Genomic DNA, 23,790 nt, shown 5'->3' on the forward strand with positions numbered 1-23,790 from the left:
TCACACACACATACATATCACACACACATACACACATATCACACACACATACACACATATCTCACACACACACACACACACACACAGACTTACTCAAATTCATACACATGTATCTTTGTGTAGGCGGAGGAGAGTCTGATGGTGGATCTCTGTACTCACTGCACGTGTTCAGTGGAGGAAGGAGCCATTAGAAGATACAAGCTGTCCTGTCGACGCATCAGCTGTCCTACCTGCCCTGAGGTAACACACCTTCATCACCACCTTACTTGCTTATGGCAGTTCATAGTTGCCGTATGTAATGTTGCTTCCCGGGTTATGGAAAGGATATGGCTACCGCTCTCAGGCGCGATGCCATTGCAGGTGAATGTGAAGTCCAATCCGGGAGCTGTATGTTCTTCCACAGCTAGGACATGTTAGGGACTGAATCTGGAGAATGATTCTGGAGATTGAATCTGGAGATTGATTCTGGAGATTGAATCTGGAGATTGATTCTGGAGATTGAAACTGGAGAATGAATCTGGAGAATGAATCTGGAGAATGAATCTGGAGAATGAATCTGGAGAATGAATCTGGAGAATGAATCTGGAGAATGAATCTGGAGAATGAATCTGGAGAATGAATCTGGAGAATGAATCTGGAGAATGAATCTGGAGAATGAATCTGGAGAATGAATCTGGAGAATGAATCTGGAGAATGAATCGGGAGAATGAATCTGGAGAATGAATCTGGAGAATGAATCTGGAGAATGAATCTGGAGAATGAATCGGGAGAATGAATCGGGAGATTGAATCTGGAGAATATGTAGAAATATGATGCGGTGGGGCCTGTGCTGGCATAACACATCTCTATGGTGGGTAGGTTGTGATTCCAGGTGGTTAACTCCATTACATAGCAAGCTCCAAAATGAACGCTCAGCTGCAGCTGACTCGAGGTCCCCAGGTTTCATGTGACACTTCCAGCCTGTCACTTTGAGATGGTCTTCTGCCATAGAGGACATGTCGTGGTAGGTGGGGCATCCTGATCACATGGCCCACCAAGCGCAGTTGTCGACCTGTCTCCTAACTAGGGTTAGGGTTAACAGAGGATGGGTTAGGGTTAACTGAGGATGGGTTAGGGTTAACAGAGGATGGGTTAGGGTTAACTGAGGACGGGTTAGGGTTAATGGAGGATGGGTTAGGGTTAATGGAGGATGGGTTAGGGTTAACTGAGGACAGGTTAGGGTTAACGGAGGATAGGGTTAGGGTTAGGGTTAACTGAGGATGGGTTAGGGTTAATGGAGGATGGGTTAGGGTTAGGGTTAACGGAGGATGGGTTAGGGTTAATGGAGGATGAGTTAGGGTTAATGGAGGATGAGTTAAGGTTAACAGAGGATGGGTTAGGGTTAACTGAGGATGGGTTAGGGTTAGGGTGAACTGAGGATGGGTTAGGGTTAACAGAGGATGGGTTAGGGTTAATGGAGGAAGGGTTAGGGTTAATGGAGGATGGGTTAGGATTAATGGAGGATGGGTTAGGGTTAGGGTTAACGGAGGATGGGTTAGGGTTAATGGAGGATGGGTTAGGGTTAACAGAGGATGGGTTAGGGTTAACTGAGGATGGGTTAGGGTTAGGGTTAATGGAGGATGTTTTTTTTTATTTATTTCACCTTTATTTAACCAGGTAGGCAAGTTGAGAACAAGTTCGCATTTACAATTGCGACCTGGCCAAGATAAAGCAAAGCAGTTCGATACATACAACGACACAGAGTTACACATGGAGTAAAACAAACATACCGTCAATAGTACAGTATAAACAAGTCTATATAGGATGTGAGCAAATGAGGTGAGATAAGGGAGGTGAAGGCATAAAAAAGGCCATGGTGGCAAAGTAAATCAATATAACAAATAAAACACTGGAATGGTAGATTGGCAATGGAAGAATGTGCAAAGTAGAAATACAAATAATGGGGTGCAAAGGAGCAAAATAATTAAATACAGTAGGGAAAGAGGTAGTTGTTCGGGCTAAATTATAGGTGGGCTATGTACAGGTGCAGTAATCTGTGAGCTGCTCTGACAGTTGGTGCTTAAAGCTAGTGAGGGAGATAAGTGTTTCCAGTTTCAGCGATTTTTGTAGTTCGTTCCAGTCATTGGCAGCAGAGAACTGGAAGGAGAGGCGGCCAAAGAAATAATTGGTTTTGGGGGTGACTAGTGAGATATAACTGCTGGAGCGTGTGCTATAGGTGGGAGATGCTATGGTGACCAGCGAGCTGAGATAAGGGGGGACTTTACCTAGCAGGGTCTTGTAGATGACATGGAGCCAGTGGGTTTGGCGACGAGTATGAAGCGAGGGCCAGCCAACGAGAGCGTACAGGTCGCAATGGTGGGTAGTATATGGGGCTTTGGTGACAAAACGGATTGCACTGTGATAGACTGCATCCAATTTGTTGAGTAGGGTATTGGAGGCTATTTTGTAAATGACATCGCCAAAGTCGAGGATTGGTAGGATGGTCAGTTTTACAAGGATATGTTTGGCAGCATGAGTGAAGGATGCTTTGTTGCGAAATAGGAAGCCAATTCTAGATTTAACTTTGGATTGGAGATGTTTGATATTGGTCTGGAAGGAGAGTTTACAGTCTAACCAGACACCTAAGTATTTGTAGTTGTCCACGTATTCTATGTCAGAGCCGTCCAGAGTAGTGATGTTGGACAGGCGGGTAGGTGCAGGTAGCGATCGGTTGAAGAGCATGCATTTAGTTTTACTTGCATTTAAGAGCAATTGGAGGCCACAGAAGGAGAGTTGTATGGCTTTGAAGCTTACCTGGAGGGTTGTTAACACAGTGTCCAAAGAAGGGCCAGAAGTATACAGAATGGGGTCGTCTGCGTAGAGGTGGATCAGAGACTCACCAGCAGCAAGAGCGACCTCATTGATGTATACAGAGAAGGGAGTCGGTCCAAGAATTGAACCCTGTGGCACCCCCATAGAGATTGCCAGAGGTCCGGACAGCAGACCCTCCGATTTGACACACTGAACTCTTTCAGAGAAGTAGTTGGTGAACCAGGCGAGGCAATAATTTGAGATTAGGGTTAGCAGAGGATGGGTTAGGGTTAACGGAGGATGGGTTAGGGTTAGGGTTAATGGAGGATGGGTTAGGGTTAGCAGAGGGTGGGTTAGGGTAAGGGTTAACTGAGGATGGGTAAGGGTTAACAGAGGATGGGTTAGGGTTAGGGTTAATGGAGGATGGGTTAGGGTTAGCAGAGGATGGGTTAGGGTTAGCAGAGGATGGGTTAGGGTTAACAGAGGATGGGCTAGTGTTAGGGTTAACGGAGGATGGGTTAGGGTTAACAGAGGATGGGTTAGGGTTAAGAGAGGATGGGTTTAGGGTTAGGGTTAACAGAGGATGGGCTAGGGTTAGGGTTAACAGAGGATGGGCTAGTGTTAGGGTTAATGGAGGATGGGTTAGGGTTAGGGTTAATGGAGGATGGGCTAGGGTTAGGGTTAACAGAGGATGGGTTAGGGTTAGGGTTAACAGAGGATGGGCTAGGGTTAGGGTTAACAGAGGATGGGCTAGGGTTAGGGTTAACTGAGGATGGGTTAGGGTTAGGGTTAACTGAGGATGGGGTTAACTGAGGATGGGTTGATGACCTCAGTTTTCTGGGTGTTTCCTGTAGGCCAATGGAAAACTGTCATGCAGAGAATGCTGCATCACTGCAGGAGCTCGTGAATGTTGCGGAAAGTTATTTTTTCTTCACCTTTATTTCTCCAGGTAGGCCAGTTGAGAACAAGTTGAGAACAAGTAAAGCAAAGAAGTGACACACAAACAACAACACAGAGTTACACATGGAATAAACAAACGTACAGTCAATAACACAATAGAAAAAGTATATATAAAGTGTGTGCAAATGAGGTAAGATTTGGGAGGTAAGGCAATAATTGGGCCGTAGTGGCGAAGTAATTGCAATTTAGCAATTAAACAATAGAGTGATAGATGTGCAGAAGATGAATGTGCAAGTAGAGATAGAGGTGCAAAGGAGGAAAAAAAACAATATGGGGATGAGGTAGTTGGATGGGCTATGTACAGGTGGACTATGTAAAGGTGCAATGATCTGTGAGCTGCTCTGACAGCTGATGCTTAAAGTTAGTGAGGGAGATATGAGTATCCAGCTTCAGTGATTTTTGCAATTTGTTCCAGTCATTGGCAGCAGAGAACTGTAAGGAAAGGCGGTGACCAGTGAGCTGAGATAAGGCAGAGCTTTACCTAGCAAAGACTTATGGATAACCTGGAGCCAATGGGTTTGGCGACGAATATGAAGTGAGGGCCAGCCAACAAGAGCATACAGGTTGTGTGGTGGGTAGTATATGGGGCTTTGGTGACAAAATGGTGGCACTGCATCCAATTTGCTGAGTAGAGTGTTGGAGGCTATTTTGTAAATGACATCGACGAGGTCAAGTGCTGGATGCTTTGTTGCGAAATAGGAAGCTGATTCTAGATTTAACTTTGGATTGGAGATGTTTGATATTGGTCTGGAAGGAGAGTTTACAGTCTAACCAGACACCTAAGTATTTGTAGTTGTCCACGTATTCTATGTCAGAGCCGTGTGAGTCAACACAATGTGAGTCAACACAAAAATGGCGCCGGAAGAAATGGCAGCAGTTTCACCAACCAATTGTGCTACTCTGTTTTTTTTAGCGCTATATTTAACTTATTTTGTACATAATGTTTCTGCAACCGTATCTTACGGCAAAAAAGAGCTTCTGGATATCAGGACAGCGATCACTGACCTTGGATTAGACAAAGAGCTTATGGATATCAGGACAGCGATCACTGACCTCAGATTAGACAAAGAGCTTCTGGATATCAGGACAGCGATCACTGACCTTGGATTAGACAAAGATTTTTTCTACAACAAAGACAACACACAAGACATTCTCCAAGCACCCCACAGGACCGACATCCCCAGTATTTGCAAGAGGAAGCGACGCAGGTACAGAGGACAAAGAGCCGGATGCCTGGTCAGGACCCGGCAAAGGCGACTGGGAAAGCTGCCGTTACCAAAAATACTACTCGTGCAATCATTGGACAAGGTACAATCACGAATATCCTACCAGCGGGACATCAAAAACTGTAATATCCTATGTTTCATAGAATCATGGCTGAATGACGACATGAATATTCAGCTAGCGAGATATACGCTGCACCGGCAAGATAGAACAGCACACGAGGGGGGGGGGCGGCGATCTGTGCATATTTGGTAACAACAGATTGCAGGCCACACTACTTGCCTAGAGAGTTTTCAGCTATACTTTTTGTGGCTGTTTATTTACCACCACAGACAGATGAGGGAACTAAGACCGCACTCAGTCAGCTGTATAAGGAAATAAGCAAACAGGAAACCATTCACCCAGAGGCCGTGGCCTAGTGGCCGGAGAAATCCTTGTGGCCGGAGACGTTAATGTCTGTACTCTACACAAAGCTCTCATTCGCCCTCTATTTGGTAAATCTGACCACAACTCTATCCTCCTGATTCCTGCTTACTAGCAAAAATAAAAGAATGAAGCCCCAGTGACTCGGTCTATAAAAAAGTGGTCAGATGAAGCAGATGCTAAACTATGGAGGACGTCGTCCCCACAGTGACTGTACGTACATACCCCAACCACACGCCATGGATAACAGGCAACATTCGCACTGAGCTAAAGAGTAGAGCTGCCGCTTTCAAGATGCGAGACTCTAACCCAGAAGCTTACAAGAAATCCTGCTATGCCCTGCAACGAACCATCAAACAGGCAAAGCGTCAATACAGGGTTAAGATTGAATCATACTACACCGGCCCCGACGCTCGTCTTAGGTGGCGGGGCTTGCAAACTATTACAGACTACAAAGTGAAGCACAGCTGCGAGCTGCCCAGTGACATGAGCCTACCAGACAAGCTAAATCCCTTCTATGCTCACTTCGAGGCAAGCAACACTGAGGCATGCATGAGAGGATCAGCTGTTCCGGACGACTGTGTTCACGCTTTCCGTAGCCGACGTGAGTAAAAACTTTAAACAGGTCAAAATTCGCAAGGCTGCGGGGCCAGATGGATTACCAGGACGTGTGCTCTGGGCATGTGCTGACCAACTGGCAGGTGTCTTCACTGACATTTTCAACATGTCCCTGATTGAGTCTGTAATACCAACATGTTTCAAGCAGACTACCATAGTCCCTGTGCCTAAGAACACAAAGGCAACCTGCCTAAATGACTACAGACCCGTAGCACTCACGTCCGCAGCCATGAAGTGCTTTGAAAGGCTGGTCATGGCTCACATCAACATCATTATCCCAGAAACCCTAGACCCACTCCAATTTGCATACCGCCCAAACAGATCCACAGATGATGTTCTCTATTGCACTCTGCACTGCCCTTTCCTAACTGAACAAAAGGAACACTTATGTAAGAATGCTATTCATTGACAACAGCTCAGCGTTCAACACCATAGTACCCTCAAAGCTCATTACCAAGCTAAGGATCCTGGGACTGAACACCTCCCTCTGCAACTGGGTCCTGGACTTCCTGACGGGCCGCCCCCAGGTGGTGAGGGTAGGTAGCAACACATCTGCCACGCTAATCCTCAACACTGGAGCTTCACTCACGACTGCATGGCCAGGCACGACTCCAACACCATAACTTAGTTTGCAGATGACACAACAGTGGTAGCCCTGATCACAGACAACGACGAGACAGCCTATAGGGAGGAGGTCAGAGAACTGGCCGTGTAGTGCCAGAATAACAACCTATCCCTCAACGTAGTATCCATCACCCTCTACCTTCTTATGGTGGTATAGGTGTGTAGCCAGGCAAGTAACCATCACCCTCTGCCTTCTTCTGGTGGTAAAGCTGTGGAGCCAGTCTCGTAACCTTGGAAAGATAGCTTTTGCAGTAGCTTTGCTTGATCTACTCGTTAAAGGGCTTTGTACATATCAGCAAGTAACCAAGGCTTATACAATTTTAAAACATTACAATATATTAACAGATTTCACAACACACTGTGTGCCCTCAGGCCCCTACTCCACCACTACCACATATCTACAGTACTAAATCCATGTGTATGTGTGTGTATAGTGCGTATGTTATTGTGTGGGTGTGTGTGCATGCATATGTCTGTTTCTATGTTTGTGTTGCTTCCCAGTCCCCTCTGTTCCTTAAGGTGTTTTTTTTATCTGTTTTTTTAATCACATTTTACTGCTGCATCAGTTACCTGATGTGGAATAGAGTTCCATGTAGTCATGGCTCTATGTAGTACTGTGTGCCTCTCATAGTCTGTTCAGGACTTGGAGACTGTAAAGAGACCTCTGGAGGCATGTCTTGTGGGATATGCATGGGTGTCTGAGTTGTGTGCCACTAGTTTAGATAGACAGCTCGGTGTATTCAACATGTCAATACCTTTTATAAATACAAGTAGTGATGACGTTTGAGCCAGGAGACATTGACATGCATATTATTAATATTATCTCTCTGTGTGCATCCAAGGACCAGACTTGCTGCCCTGTTCTGAGCCAATTGCAATTTTCCTAAGTCCTTTTTTCTGGCAACCATCATCACTAAGACCATCATCACTAACACCATCATCATCACCATCATCGCCATCATCACCAAATCATCAAAATCAAATCAAATGTATTTATATAGCCCTTTGTACATCAGCTGATATCTCAAAGTGCTGTACAGAAACCCAGCCTAAAACCCCAAACAGCAAGCAATGCAGGTGTAGAAGCACAGAGGCTAGGAAATACTCCCTGGAAAGGCCAAAACCTAGGAAGAAACCTAGAGAGGAACCAGGCTATGTGGGGTGGCCAGTCCTTTTCTGGTTGTGCCGGGTGGAGATTGTAACAGAACATGACCAGGATGTTCAAATGTTCATAAATGACCAGCATGGTCAAATAATAATAATCACAGGCAGTTGAAACTGGAGCAGCAGCATTGCCAGGTGGACTGGGGACAGCAAGGAGTCATCATGTCAGGTAGTCCTGGGGCATGGTCCTAGGGCTCAGGTCCTCCGAGAGAGAGAAAGAAAGAGAGAAAGAGAGAATTAGAGAGAGCATACTTAAATTCACACAGGACACCGGATAGGACAGGAGAAGTACTCCAGATATAACAAACTGACCCTAGCCCCCTGACACATAAACTACTGCAGCATAAATACTGGAGGCTGAGACAGGATGGGTCATCATCATCACCACCATCACTATAATCACTAACATCATCATCACCACCATCCTCACCATCATTATCACCATCATCTCCACCATCATCACCACCATCACCATCATCATCATCACTAACACCATCATCGTCATCATCGTCATCATCACCACCATCATCATCACTGTTACGCACGCCTCTATGAAGAGGGAACGCAACACCCTGCTACAACTAAACTCTCCGTGAAGTGAAAAAGGTATGGACTGTAGGTGCGAGTAAGGATGACAACAGGCAGAATGCGGTACCGTTTACAAGGACTTTATTCCTTTACACGGTAATATGGGGAAAAGGGGCTGGATGGAACCAAAGCAAAGAAAGTAAATCTCAAAGCCCCCCCTCTCCTGTCTTACCTGCCTACCCACTACTAAAATACAGGGGGTGGTCCGCCCAGGTCTTACCTAGTGTGCCTAGACAATGAATATACTACGGATATATGTATGCCCGCGGGCCTCTTGCCTAAGCACTCCCTAGGTGCCTTCCCCTTCCCCCCTGGGAACAAATGAAACAGGAGAACAAATAATTTCTCAAACAAACTAAGAAACAAAGGACATCAAATAAGCTCTATCTGAGCAACAAACTCACAGAACATACCAACTGCTACCAACAACTAACAGTAAATTATCCACAGCCATCAGCCTCCTCTCACAGCAATGACCTCCCTCACATTCAATCTCTCTGCAATGACCTCCCAGCAATGACCCCCAGCAAAAATCTATCTCCAGCAAAATCTCTCTCCTGAACAGAACACTGGCTTTATATATAGCTTCAGAAAGAATAGGTAATTGGAGACAGCTGCGTCTTGACGAGGGGGCGGGGTCAGCTCTCCAATTAGCCATGGAGTCGACCAATCAGCTGCTTGAGGGATTTCAGGAAGCCATTTCCTGAAATAAACACATGTAAATACACAAACTACAACACATAAACTGGGGAACGTAACAATCACTAACACCATCATCATCATCATCACCATCATCACTAACACCATCATCATCACCACCATCATCACCATCATCACCACCATCATCACCATAATCACTAACACCATCATCATCACCATCATCACTAACACCATCATCATCATCATCATCATCATCATCATCACCACCATCATCACCACCATCACCATAATCACTAACACCATCATCACCATCATCACTAACACCACCATCCTCACCATCATCACCATCATCACTAACACCACCATCATCATCATCATCATCACCATCACTAAGTCCATCATCATCATCATCATCATCACCATCATCATCACCACCATCACCACCATCATCATCATCATCACCACCATCATCATGTTTCACACCTCTCCACTCTAGCTGTCTGCGGTGAGCATTCTGGAACAAAATGGCCTTTGTAACATCACTTTAAGAGATGTGTGCATGTGTGCTGCAGGGCTATACTTTAGAAGAAGTGCCAGAGTCGTGTTGTGGTCGCTGTGTTGCCACTGCCTGCACCATCCAACGACCTGACGGACACTTCATCACTGTCAAGGTTAGACACACACATGCGCACGCACACACACACACACACACACACACACACACACACACACACACACACACACACACACACACACGCACACACACACGCACACACACACACGCACACGCACACACGCACACACACACACAGCTCAACTCAACTCAACTCAACTCAACTTTACTTAAACTCTAACCCCCTGTCTCTAACCCTACAGGTCAACAGTAGTCTAAATGAAGGCTGTAGTCAATACTCCTGTGGTGTCAACAGTAAACTAGCTCTACTCTAACCCCCTGTCTCTAACCCTACAGGTCAACAGTAGTCTAAATGAAGGCTGTAGTCAATACTCCTGTGGTGTCAACAGTAAACTAGCTCTACTCTAACCCCCTGTCTCTAACCCTACAGGTCAACAGTGGTCTAAATGAAGGCTGTAGTCAATACTCCTGTGGTGTCAACAGTAAACTAGCTCTACTCTAACCCCCTGTCTCTAACCCTACAGGTCAACAGTAGTCTAAATGAAGGCTGTAGTCAATACTCCTGTGGTGTCAACGGTAAAGGAGATCTGGTTCTCCAGACCAGAGTGACCACCTGCCCTCCTCTCGACCGCCAACTCTGTCTGGACCAGGGGGTATGGCTATAACACAACACTATAACCACAACACAACTACAGTACAACACAACCATTAACCCTCATCACAACACATCCAACCCCAACACTAATCCTTGATACAGTACTATAACCACAATACCACCACCAAACAACACTATGCTTTGAGCACATTGCACCACGGGAGGGTCACGGAATGAGTCCAAATCAAAGTGTGGCAAAACGGAGTACAGAGGACACTTCTCGGGTGCGTACTCCATTTGTTCATATTTTGAAGCATGCGTCGATGCAAGCTTCATCTGAAAGCATGCACAGAAATATGACGCAACCATGTAAAAAAAGACGCAATATTTCTTGAAAACAATGGTGGCTGGAATTAAACTGAAGCGACAGAAAACACACTTCGGAATGAGAAGTTGTCGAATCACATATCATATGTTGCCTGACATCAATAGTTTTTCTTGATGCATTAATAAATACATGCAGTGTTAATATTGTCATGGTTACCTGCCTAAAATAATCAGTGTGTCTAGATCACAAGCCCATAGTAAGTCAATAGGGATTACTGGCTATGTAAAGTTGTATGTGTTCTCCACACTCTACTCCTCCAGAGAACGTCCTGGGAGAAGGCACTCAGAGCATGATAGGGTAGAACACGGTAGTATACATGTTGAGAAACTCCCTATGACTACCTAAACCTAAGTCTAACCCTAATATAAGACAACAATACAACACAACCTACTGTACATCCAACCACAACACTAACCCTCAATACAACATAACACAACCCACATCCAACCACAACACTAACCCTCAATACAACATAACACAACCCACATCCAACCACAACACTACCACATTTTACACATTACAGCACAACATACACTACATGTCCAAAAGTATGCGGACAAATTAGTAGATTCAGCTATTTCAGGCACACAGGTTGCTGACAGGTGTATAACATTGAGCACACCGCTATGCAATCTCCATAGACAAACATTGGTAGTAAAATGGCCTTACTGTAGAGCTCAGTGACTTTCAACGTGACACCGTCATAAGATGCCACCTTCCCAACAAGTCAGTTTGTAAAATTTCTGCCCCGCAAAAGCTTCCCAGGTAAAATGTAAGTGTTGTTATTGTGAAGTGGAAATGTCTAGGAGCAACAATGTCTTAGCCGCGAAGTTGTAGACCACACAAGCTCACAGAATGGGACTGCCGAGTGCTGAAAAATCATCTGTCCTCGGTTGCAACACTCACCACCGAGTTCCAAACTGCCTCTGGAAGCAACGTCAGCATAAGAACTGTTTGTCGGGATCTTCATGAAATGGGTTTCCATGGTCAAGCAGCCACACACAAGCCTAAGATCACCATGCATAATGCCAAGTGTCGGCTGGAGTGGTATAAAGCTTGGTGCCATTCGACTCAGTGGAAACGTGTTCTCTGGAGTGATGAATCACACTTCACCATCTGGCAGTCCAAGAGACAAATATGGGTTTGGCGGATGACTGGAAAACCCTACCTGCCCCAGTGCATAGTGCCAACTGTAAAGTTTGGTGGAGGGGGAGTAATGGTCTGGGGCAGTCTTTCATGTTTCGGGCTAGGCCCCTTAATTCTTATCACTACAGCATACACTGACATTCTAGACAATTCTTTGATTCCAATTCTTTGATTTGTGGGAACAGTTTGGCCCTTTCCTGTTTTAGCTTGTCAATGCCCCCGTGCAAAAAGCAGGTCCATACAGAAATGATTTGTTGACATGTGTTTAATATTATATGATACATATGATATGTCTCTGTTGTGTTTTATAAGATATGTATGATGTCTCTGTTGTGTTTTATATTATGTGATATGTCTCTGTTGTGTTTTATATTATGTGATATGTCTCTGTTGTGTTTTATATGATATGATATGTATTATGTGTCTCTGTTGTGTTTTATATTATGTGATATATATGATATGTCTCTGTTGTTTTTTATATTATGTGATATGTCTCTGTTGTGTTTTATATGATATGTATGATATGTCTCTGTTGTGTTTTATATTATATGATATATATGATATGTCTCTGTTGTGTTTTATATTATGTGATATATATGATATGTCTCTGTTGTTTTTTATATTATGTGATATGTCTCTGTTGTGTTTTATATGATATGTATGATATGTCTCTGTTGTGTTTTATATTATATGATATATATGATATGTCTCTGTTGTGTTTTATATTAAATTATATATATGATATGTCTCTGTTGTTTTTTATATCATATGATATATATGATATGTCTCTGTTGTGTTTTAAATTATATGATATGTATGATATGTCTCTGTTGCGTTTTATATGATATGTATGATATGTCTCTGTTGTGTTTTATATTATGTGATATGTATGATATGTCTCTAATGTGTTTTATACTATGTGATATGTCTCTGGTGGGTTTTATATGATATGTATGATATGTCTCTGTTGTGTTTTATATTATGTGATATGTATGATATGTCTCTGTTGCGTTTTATTTTATGTGATATGTATGATATGCCACTGTTATGTTTTATATGATATGTATGATATGTCTGTTGCGTTTTATATGATATGTATGATATGTCTGTTGTGTTTTATGTGATATGCATGATATGTCTCTGTTGTGTTATATATGATATGTATTCTATCTCTGTTGTGTTTTATATTATGTGATATGTATGATATGTCTCTCTCGTGTTTTATATTATGTGATATGTCTCTGTTGTGTTTTATATGATATGCATGATATGTCTCTGTTGTGTTTTATATTAATTCATTTGTATGATATATCTCTGTTGTGTTTTAAATTATATGATATATATGACATGTCTCTGTTGTGTTTTATATGATATGTATGATATGTCTCTGTTGTGTTTTATATGATACGTATGATATGTCTCTGTTGTGTTTTATATGATATGTATGATATGTCTCTATTGTGTTTTATATGATACGTATGATATGTCTCTGTTATGTTTTATATGATATGTATGATATGTCTCTGTTGTGTTTTATATGATATGTATGATATGTCTCTGTTGTGTTTTATATGATATGTATGATATGTCTCTATTGTGTTTTATATGATACGTATGATATGTCTCTGTTATGTTTTATATGATATGTATGATATGTCTCTGTTGTTTTTTATATTATGTGATATGTCCCTGTAGTGTTTTATATTACATGATATGTGTGATATGTCTCTGTTGAGTTTTAATTGATATGTAGTATATGTATCTGTTGTGTTTTATATTATGTGATATGTCTCTGTTGTGTTTTATATTATATGATATGTATGATATGTCTCTGTAGTGTTTTATATTATATGATATGTATGATATGTCAATGTTGTGTTTTATATGATATGTATGATATGTCTCTGTTGTGTTTTATATGATATGTATGATATGTCTCTGTTGTGTTTTATATTATGTGATATGTACGATATGTCTCTGTTGTGTTTTATATTATGTGATATGTATGATATGTCACTGTTATGTTTTATATGATATGTATGATATGTCTGTTGTGTTTTATATGATATATATGATATGTCTCTGGTGTGTTTTATATGATATCTATGATATGTCTCTGTTGTGTTTTATATTATGTGAAATGTATGATATGTCACTGTTATGTTTTATATGATATGTATGATATGTCCGTTGTGTTATATATGATATGTATTATATCTCTGTTGTGTTTTATATGATATGTATGATATGTCCGTTGTGGTTTATATAATATGTATGATATGTCTCTGTTGTGTTATATATGATATGTATTATATCTCTGTTGTGTTTTATATTATGTGATATGTATGATATGTCTCTCTTGTGTTTTATATTATGTGATATGTCTCTGTTGTGTTTTATATTATGTGATATGTCTCTGTTGTGTTTTATATGATATGCATGATATGTCTCTGGTGTGTTTTTATGATATGTATGATATTTCTCTGTTGTGTTTTATTTTATGTGATATGTATAATATGTCTCTCTTGTGTTTTATATTATGTGATATGTATGATATGTCTCTGTTGTGTTTATGTGATATGTATGATATGTCTCTGTTGTGGTTTAAATTATATGATATATATGATATGTCTCTGTTGTGGTTTAAATTATATGATATATATGATATGTCTCTGTTGTGTTTTATATGATATGTATGATATGTCTCTGTTGTGTTTATTATTCTATGTATTATATGTCTCTGTTGTGTTTTATATTATGTGATATGTATGATATGTCTCTGTTGTGTTTTATATTATGTGATATGTATGATATGTCTCTGTTGTATTTCTTATGATATGTATTATATGTCTCTGTTGTGTTTAAATGATATGTGTTATATGTCTCTGTTGTGTTTTATATTATATGATATGCATGATATGTCTCTGGTGTGTTTTATATTATATGACATGTATGATATGTCTCTGTGTTTTATATGATATGTGTGATATGTCTCTGTTGTGTTTTATATGATATATATGATATCTCTCTGTTGTGTTTTATATTATATGATATGAATTATATGTCTCTGTTGTGTTTTATATGATATCTATGATATGTCTTTGTTGTGTTTTATATTATGTGATATGTATGATATGTCTCTGTTGTTTTTTATATTATGTGATATGTATGATATGTCTCTGTTGTTTTTTATATTATGTGATATGTCTCTGTAGTGTTTTATAATATATGATGTGTGATATGTCTCCTTTGTGTTTTATTTGATTTGTGAGATATGTCTCTGTTGTGTTTTATATTATGTGATATGTATGATATGTCTCTGTTGTGTTTTATATTATGTGATATGTATGATATGTCTCTGTTGTTTTTTAAATTATGTGATATGTCTCTGTAGTGTTTTATAATATATGATGTGTGATATGTCTCCTTTGTGTTTTATTTGATTTGTGAGATATGTCTCTGTTGTGTTTTATATTATGTGATATGCATGATATGTCTCTGTTGTGTTTTATATTATGTGATATGCATGATATGTCTCTGTTGTGTTTTATATGATATGTATGATATGTCTCTGTTGTGTTTTATATTATATAATATTTATGATACGTCTCTGTTGTGTTTTATATTATATAATATTTATGATATGTCTCTGTTGTGTTTTATATTATGTGATATGCATGATATGTCTCTGTTGTGTTTTATATTATGTGATATGCATGATATGTCTCTGTTGTGTTTTATATGATATGTGTGATATGTCTCTGTTGTGTTTTAGATGATATCTATGATATGTCTCTGTTGTGTTTTATATGATATGTATGATATGTCTCTGTTGTGTTTTATATGATATGTATGATATTTCTCTGTTGTGTTTTATATTAATTCATTTGTATGATATGTCTCTGTTGTGTTTTATATATGATATATATGATATGTCTCTGCGTTTATATGATATGTATGATATGTCTCTGTGTTTATATGATATGTATGATATGTCTCTGTGTTTATATGATATGTATGATATGTCTCTGTTGTGTTTTATATTATGTGATATATATGATATGTCTCTGTTGTTTTTTATATTATGTGATATGTCTCTGTAGTGTTTTATAATATATGATATGTGTGATATGTCTCTTTTGTGTTTTATATGATTTGTGTGATATGTCTCTGTTGTGTTTTATATGATATGTATGATATGTCTCTGTTGTGTTTTATATTATATAATATGTATGATATGTCTCTGTTGTGTTTTATATGATATGTATGATACGTCTCTGTTGTGTTTTACATTATGTGATATGTATGATATGTCTCTGTTTTTTTTAAATATTATTTGATACGTCTCTGCTGTGTTTTATATGATATGTATTATATGTCTCTGTTGTGTTTTATATTATGTCATATGTATGATATGTCTCTGTTGTGTTTTATATGATATGTATGATTTGTCTCTGTTGTGTTTTATGTGATGTGATATGTATGATATGTCTCACTGTCTCTGTGTTCAGGGGAAGATCAGCCAGATAGGAACCAGCTGCTGTGAGATGTGTGAGTATCATCTTCAGGTTGTTCGTGTCCGTACCTTGTGTTTGTGTCCTTATTGTGTGTGTGTATGTGTGTGTGTGTGTGTGTGTGTGTGTGTGTGTGTGTGTGTGTGTGTGTGTGTGCGTGTGTGTGTGTCGGTACTGAGTGTGTGTGTGTGTGTGTGTGTGTGTCGGTACTGAGTGTGTGTGTATCTGTAGGTACTGAGTGTGTGTGTGTATCTGTAGGTACAGAGCCAGAGTGTAGGAAGACAGTGGGAACACTCAACTACATCAAAGTGGACGACTGCCAGTCACAACAACAGATAGAACTACACTACTGTGAGGTGAGAACACACACAGTTATTTAGCAGTCCCACTCTTAAACACACAATACATGTTTTGGGCAACCAATCAGAACATTTTGATGGATAGCAACAGTCAACAAAACAAAACAAAAAAGTTTTTATTTTAAAAAACTTTTTTTTATGGCTAAATAATTTGAAAGTGCATCAGGGGTATCTACTTATAACTGCTGAAATATTGAAATATTGAGACTGTTGAAGTGTTTTTCAAATCCAAAATTTTGCTATTGCATTGTTTGCTAGCTTGCTGGTTAGAAAGCTATCATTGAACACGTTGCTAATGCTAGCTAGCCATTGTTAATATGACAAATTTTTCCAAATGTATGTTAGTTAGCTAACTAAAAGTGCTGAATGTAGTAGAAAAAATGTATCTAGTCCTGGGCCTATATCCTAATCTGATTTTCGTACAGGTCACATTGTTTTTCACATTACTATCTCTGGTAAACACACACTATATCAAATAAATGCGCACATGCGCAGGATACAGAAGGTGCAGTATTTTGTTAATACATGTAGCTAGCTAGCGAAACAATGAATCCTAATCCCAACTATAATGCCGCGTTCAAAACAACTGGGCACTCAGAATTTTTTCATTTATTAGAAGTGTCATCCAATTTTGAATTCGAACTCGGGTCTCTTTCTAGAGCTCCGACTTTCTGACCTGATGATCACATGATTTGACCTCGTCATTTTCCAAGTTCCCAGTTGTTTTGAATGCGGCAATACTACCATGCATGAGTCTGCAGGTAGATAAAGCTAACCAACTATGGTCAATGTTAGCTAGCTAGCAAAAATAAGGCTATAACTACTAATACAAATGGCTTTCTGCAATATGAATAATATTACTACACAGATCATACACGTAACGTTAGCTAGAGAGCCAGCCAGCTAAAATTAGCTACCTAGCTAACAGTAAGCTTTAACCAAAAATGAAAACAACTTTCTGACAAAATGTGTTCTCTTTTGGACTCTGCATCTGGCAATCATCTCAGCTTCCACCGGGCATTCCAAAACTAGCTCAACTTGTTCCGTGACAGCGACACCGTTTCTTCCCCACCACTGTCATCAGTAGACTGGTTCAATACTTTTTTGTATTGAATCAGGGATTTCCTCATTGTTTGATAAATGTTCATTCAGGGAGAGTCAGCAAGAAACGATCGTCCTCCAGAAAGTTGTCCATCACAACTTGTTCCCACTAATCTCTGTCGATAGCGCTATTAATTTCAGGGCAGTAATGTAGAGAGCAGTAGCAAAACTTTTTCAGTTTTTCATGATATCTTTAAAAAAAAAGCTGAGGTAGAAAGGATTGTCCACACATACTGAGCAGATACATGGCAGACCAATCCAAAATCATCTCTCGGTATGTCCAGCCCATCCATTATCTCAGCCAATCATGGCTAGTGGGAAAGTACCTGTATTTTGGCTAAACCAACTAGGCTCATAATTTTAAAATTGTATTAATATATTCAGGCATATAAGTTTGTTATTAAGACACATGAAAATTCACATGTTCAAGATGGAATTTCTGGAATTTCTGGAATTTCTGCCACAAAACGCATTTTGATGCAAATAAATGTCAAAAAAAAATGTCAAATGCCTCTCCTGTGAAGTAGTGACGTGCAGCATACATCTAGCTTCTTGAAACAGGTCACATTTGTTAGCTCCAAAAGTGGTGAGGAGCTTTGACCATAAACATAGAATAAGACTTTGACTTCATGAACAGTGCATCCAGAGACACACTACAAACTTCATTTGACAGTTCAACTCCTGATCAGCAATGGGTGTCTATGCTTCATTTCAGTCTCTATTAAAAACATAGGTTGAGATCCTTGTCAGGCGTTTTCTCCAAATTGGGCTTCCAGGTTGCAAACAGTAACGAAGGGGGGTGGGACTTAGTGAAGAGTTCATTAAAGTAGGTAAGACAACTATATATTATGACCCACTCTCTCTCTCTCTCTGTCTCTGTCTCTCTCTGTCTCTGTTTCTCTCGCCCTCCCTCCCTCCCTCCCTCCCTCCCTCCCTCCCTCCCTCCCTCCCTCCCTCCCTCCCTCCCTCCCTCTCTTTCCCCCACCCCCTCTCTCTTTCTCTCCCACCCTCTCTCCCCCTCTCTCTTTCTCTTTCTCTCTCTCTCTCTCTCTCTCTCTCTCTCTCTCTCACCCCCTTTCTCTCTCTCTTTCCCCCTCTCTCTCTCCCCCCCTCTCTCTCTCTCTCTCTCTCTCTCACTCAATGCAAAGGGACTTTATTGGCATGGGAAACATGTTTACATTGCCAAAGAAAGTGAAATAAACAATAAACAAAAGTGAGGAGACACAACAGTAAATTTTGCACTCAGGTTTGAAAAAGATCAATACATTTCAAGTGTTATATTATCAGCTCTGTAAAGTGTTCTAGCAACGTGCAAATAGTTGTAGTATGAATAGGAGGGTAAGGTAAATAAACAGATCAGCATTGGTTGTGTTTATGAAATTGTTTGTGTTCCACTGGATGCCCTTTTCCATTGGTCACAAATCTTGCTCCTGTGACTGAATACTGTGGCTACCGATACGGTAGTTTATCAATGTTAGATGTTTTTTCAAATTCTTTGTGGGTCCGTGTGATCTGTGGGAAATATCTCTAAGGTGGTCATACATTTCGCAGGAGGTTAGGAAGTTGTTAAAGGAATTAAATTACTCTATGTTTTAATATCCAATTAAAATGTAACACTCTGTCCATTCATAAGGACTTGTAAGACCCTTATTCTATAATAATAGACAGAGCCCAGTCTCAAAATCAAACAGCAGAGTGTATTCTCGAGAGTACTCCCCACGATACACGTTACCACAGGTTATAAACTGAAAATGAAGTCATTAGTTCCAGCCCCAACCCGTGCCATCTCCGTTCCAGTACAAAGGCCGTATCGCAAGCCTTCCCACATCCGTCTCCCTACCAATTTAATATAATTTACGAGTCAAGGTTTTCTCGTGTAGATACGCATTCTAGCCAGTCTAATTCATTTGTACCAAGGAACAGACAGTCATTGTTCTAACTCTTGACCACATTCACACACATTATATTCAGTACTGGGATCAAGAAAGAAAATTCATACATATACAGTAACATAATAGTATTCTGATTAGTACATCCTGATTGAAATGTATACATAATTAGTCATTATAGATAAAAATTCCCTTAACAGAAGTGCCGCTCAGTTTCCACCTCATTTTATAGGCAGTGTGCACATAGCCTGCCTTCCCTTGAGAGCCAGGTCTGTCTATGGCGGCCTCTCTCAATAGTAAGGCTATGTTCAGGATTTTCTTAATTTGGGGTCAGTTACAGTAATCAGGTATTCTGCCACTGTGTACTCTCTGTTTAGGGCCAGATACCATTCAAATTAGGTATGTTTTTAGGTTGATTCTTTCCAGTGTGTCAAATTGTGTCTATTTGTGTTGCTGTCCTGGGGCTCTGTGGGGTCTGTTTGTGTTTGTGAACAGAGCCCCTGAAACCAGCGACTCGCCTCTAGGTTAATCTCTCTGAAGGTGAGGGCTTTGTGGTGGAATGTGTAAGCACGCTTCCTTTTAGGTGGTTGTTGAATTTAACAGCTTTTTTTTCTGGATGGTGATAACTTGCGGGTATAGTCCTAATTCTGTTATTTTTGCAGTATTCTACATGCAGTCTCAATTGGGTCTTTGTCCAATGTTGTGAATTCTTGGTTGGTGAGTGGACCCCAGACTTCACAACTATAGAGAGCACAGACTTCACAACCATAGAGGGCACAGACTTCGCAATCATTGAGGGCACAGACTTCACAACCATTGAGGGCACAGACTTCACAACCATAGAGGGCAATGTGTTATATAACGGACTAAGGTATTTTTAGCCAGATCCTAATTGGGATGTGGAGTTTTATGTTCCTTTTGATAGCGTAGAAGGCAATTTTTGCCTTTTCTCTCAGATCGTTCATTGCCTTATGTTGATGATTAGGCAGAGGTAGGTACAGTTGAAGTCGGAAGTTTACAAACACTTAAGTCGGAGTCATTAAAACTCATTTTTCAACCACTCCACAAATTTCTTGTTAACAAACTATAGTTTTTGTTAGTCGGTTAGGACATCTACTTTGAGCATGACACAAGTAATTTTTCCAACAATTGTTTACAGACAGATTATTTCACTTATAATTCACTATATCACAATTCTAGTGGGTCAGAAGTTGACATACACTAAGTTGACTGTGCCTTTAAACAGCTTGGAAAATTCCAGAAAATGATGCCATAGCTTTAGAAGCTTCTGATAGGCTAATTTACATAATTTGAGTCAATTGGAGGTGTACCTGTGGATGTATTTCAAGGTCTACATTCAAGCTCAGCGACTCTTTGCTTGACATCATGGGAAAATCAAAAGAAATCTGCCAAGACCTCAGAAAGCAAATTGGAGACCTCCACAAGTCTGGTTCATCCTTGGGAGCAATTTCCAAACACCTGAAGGTGCCACGTTCATCTGTACAAACAATAGTATGCAAGTATAAACACCATGTGACCACACAGCCGTCACACCACTCAGGATAGAGACTCGTTCTGTCTCCTAGAGATGAACGTACTTTGGTGCGAGAAGAGCCAATCAATCCCAGAACAACAGCAAAGGACCTTGCGAAGATGCTGGAGGAAACAGGTACAAAATTATCTATATCCACAGGAAAACAAGTCCTATGTCGACATAACCTGAAAGGCCGCTCAGCAAGGAAGATGCCACTGCTCCAAAACCGCCATAAAAAAGCCAGACTACGGTTTGCAACTGCACATGGGGACAAAGATTGTACTTTCTGGAGAAATGTCCTCTGGTCTAGTAAAAAAAAATACAACTGTTCGGTCATAATGACCATCGTTATGCTTTGTGGAAAAAGCTGGATGCTTGCAAGCCAAAGAACACCATCCCAACCGTGAAGCACAGGGGTGGCAGCTTCATGTTGTGGGGGTGCTTTGCTGCAGGAGGCACTGGTGCACTTCACAAAATAGATGGCTTCATGAGGAAGGAAAATTATGTGGATATATTGAAGTAACATTTCAAGACATCAGTCAGGAAGTTAAATCTTGGTCGCAAATAGGTCTTCCAAATGGACAATGACCCAAAGCATGCTTCTGAAGTTGTGGCACAATGGCTTAAGGACAATAAAGTCAAGGTATTGGAGTGGCCATCACAAAGCCCTGACCTCAAACCCATAGAAAATGTGTGGGCAGAACTGAAAAAGCATGTTCGAGCAAGGAGGCCTACAAACCTGACTCAGTTACAACAGGTTTGTCATGAGGAATGGGCCAAAATTCACCCAACTTATTATGGGAAATTTGTGGAAGGCTTCCTGGAACGTTTGACCCAAGTTAAACAATTTAAAGGTACTGCTACCAAATACTAATTGAGTGTATGTAAACTTCTGACCCACTGGGAATGTGATGAAAGAAATAAAAGCTGAAATAAATCATTCTTTCTACTATTATTCTGACAGGTCACATTCTTAAAATGATGTGGTGATCCTAACTGACCTAAGACCAGAAATGTGTACTAGGATTAAATGTCAGGAATTGTAAAATACAGAGTTTAAATGTATTTGGCCAAGGTGTATGTAAACTTCCGACTTCAAATGTATATTTTTTGTGTGCTCTAGGGCGGCTATCAAGGCTCAGGAAAAGACCCAGGTACAGACAGTTTCGATGTAGCAAAAGTTAATTACAAAAACAGGGGGGCAGGCAAACGACAGGTCAAGGGCAGGCAGGGGTCAGGTACAGAACAGCATGCAGGCTCAGGGTCGGTGCTTGCATGGGTCAGTAATCCAGATAGGTGTGACAAGGTACAGAACGACAGGCAGGCTCAGGGCAGGCAGAATGGTAAAAACCGGGAAAACAAGAACTAGAGAAAGACAGGAGCACGGGAAAAACACAGGTATAAATACACTGGGGATACTGGGGAAGATGGGCGACACCGGGAGGGTGGAGACAAGCACAAAGACATGTCACACTCTGAAACAGATCAGGGTGTGACAGCAACAGTGTCTAGATAGAATTTGTATTTGTTGTCTTGGCTATTGGACCTTTTTTGGAACACCATTATTTTTGTTTTACTGAGATTCACTGTCAGGGCCCAGGTCTGACAGAATCTGCGCAGAGGATCTAGGTACTGCTGAAGGACCTCCTTGTTTGGGGACAGAAGCACCAAATCATCACCAAACATTTGACTTCAGATTCTATTAGCGTGAAGCCGGGTGCTGCAGACTGTTTTAGTGCCCCCGCCAATTCATTGATATATTTGTTGAAGAGGGTGGGGCTCAAGCTGCATCCCTGTCTCACCCCACGGCCCCGAGGAAAGAAATCTGTGTGTACATTGCCAATTTTAACTGCACACTTGTTTTTGTGCCTATTGATTTTATAATGATTTTCCTCTTTTTCTCTCTCTCTCTCTTTCTCTCTCTCTCAGGGGAAGTGTCGTAGTAAGAGTGTATATTCCCTGGAAACTAACGCTGTGGAGAGGGAGTGTGTGTGTTGTGCTTCTGTGGCGACAGAGCCTCTGAGCGTTCCGCTGCTGTGTTCTAATGGAACACTGACACATCACAACGTTCTGTCTGTCACTGCCTGCGACTGTCTGGCCCAGCACTGCACCTAGAGAGAGAACTGAATAAAATTGAGAGAGACAATGTGTGTGTGTGTGTGCCCTGATAAACATGTACTCAAATAAACAATTTGGATATTCTCATTCTGTCTGTCTGTTTGTCTGTCTCTTTCTCTTTCTCTTTCTCTGTCTGTCTGTCTGTCTGTCTGTCTGTCTGTCTGTCTGTCTGTCTGTCTGTCTGTCTGTCTGTCTGTCTGTCTGTCTGTCTGTCTGCATGCATGCTTGTTCTGTCCCGTGTGGCTCAGTTGGTAGAGCATGGTGTGTGCAATGCTAGGGTTGTGGTTTCAATTCCCATAGAGGACTGAATGAAAAAGTACAAATATTTCTGCACTCACTAGGGATGTCAATTATTCAACCTGCTGTCAGACCCTATGGATGCTCTAGTCTAAGGCACCTGGTTCAGTTGTGTTTAGGAGCATTTTTAAAATATATTTTAAGAAATATTTGAGCTGTGTTAG

The 23,790-nt window shown here is 40.7% G+C and overlaps 1 protein-coding gene across 2 annotated transcripts in view; it reads left to right on the plus strand.

Moving 5' to 3' along the window:
* The window catches only part of vwf (von Willebrand factor), a 190,155-nt gene extending 166,739 nt beyond the window's left edge, over positions 1 to 23,416 (plus strand). Inside the window, exons 49-54 of one of the 2 annotated variants that reach the window (XM_036973629.2) lie at positions 124 to 240; positions 9,624 to 9,722; positions 10,210 to 10,338; positions 16,326 to 16,365; positions 16,587 to 16,684; positions 23,141 to 23,416. In XM_036973629.2, coding sequence (XP_036829524.2) covers positions 124 to 240; positions 9,624 to 9,722; positions 10,210 to 10,338; positions 16,326 to 16,365; positions 16,587 to 16,684; positions 23,141 to 23,326 — 669 coding nt within the window. In that variant the 3' untranslated portion in view covers positions 23,327 to 23,416. Of the gene's footprint in view, positions 1 to 123; positions 241 to 9,623; positions 9,723 to 9,927; positions 10,015 to 10,209; positions 10,339 to 16,325; positions 16,366 to 16,586; positions 16,685 to 23,140 lie in introns of those variants that run through there. The other variant, XM_090217524.1, reaches the window with a different exon arrangement.
* The last annotated feature ends 374 nt before the right edge of the window (positions 23,417 to 23,790 follow it).

This window comes from Oncorhynchus mykiss, chromosome 2 (genome assembly GCF_057628025.1).
Source record: "Oncorhynchus mykiss isolate SJ-2025 chromosome 2, ASM5762802v1, whole genome shotgun sequence".
NCBI classification, from domain to species: Eukaryota; Metazoa; Chordata; class Actinopteri; order Salmoniformes; family Salmonidae; genus Oncorhynchus; species Oncorhynchus mykiss.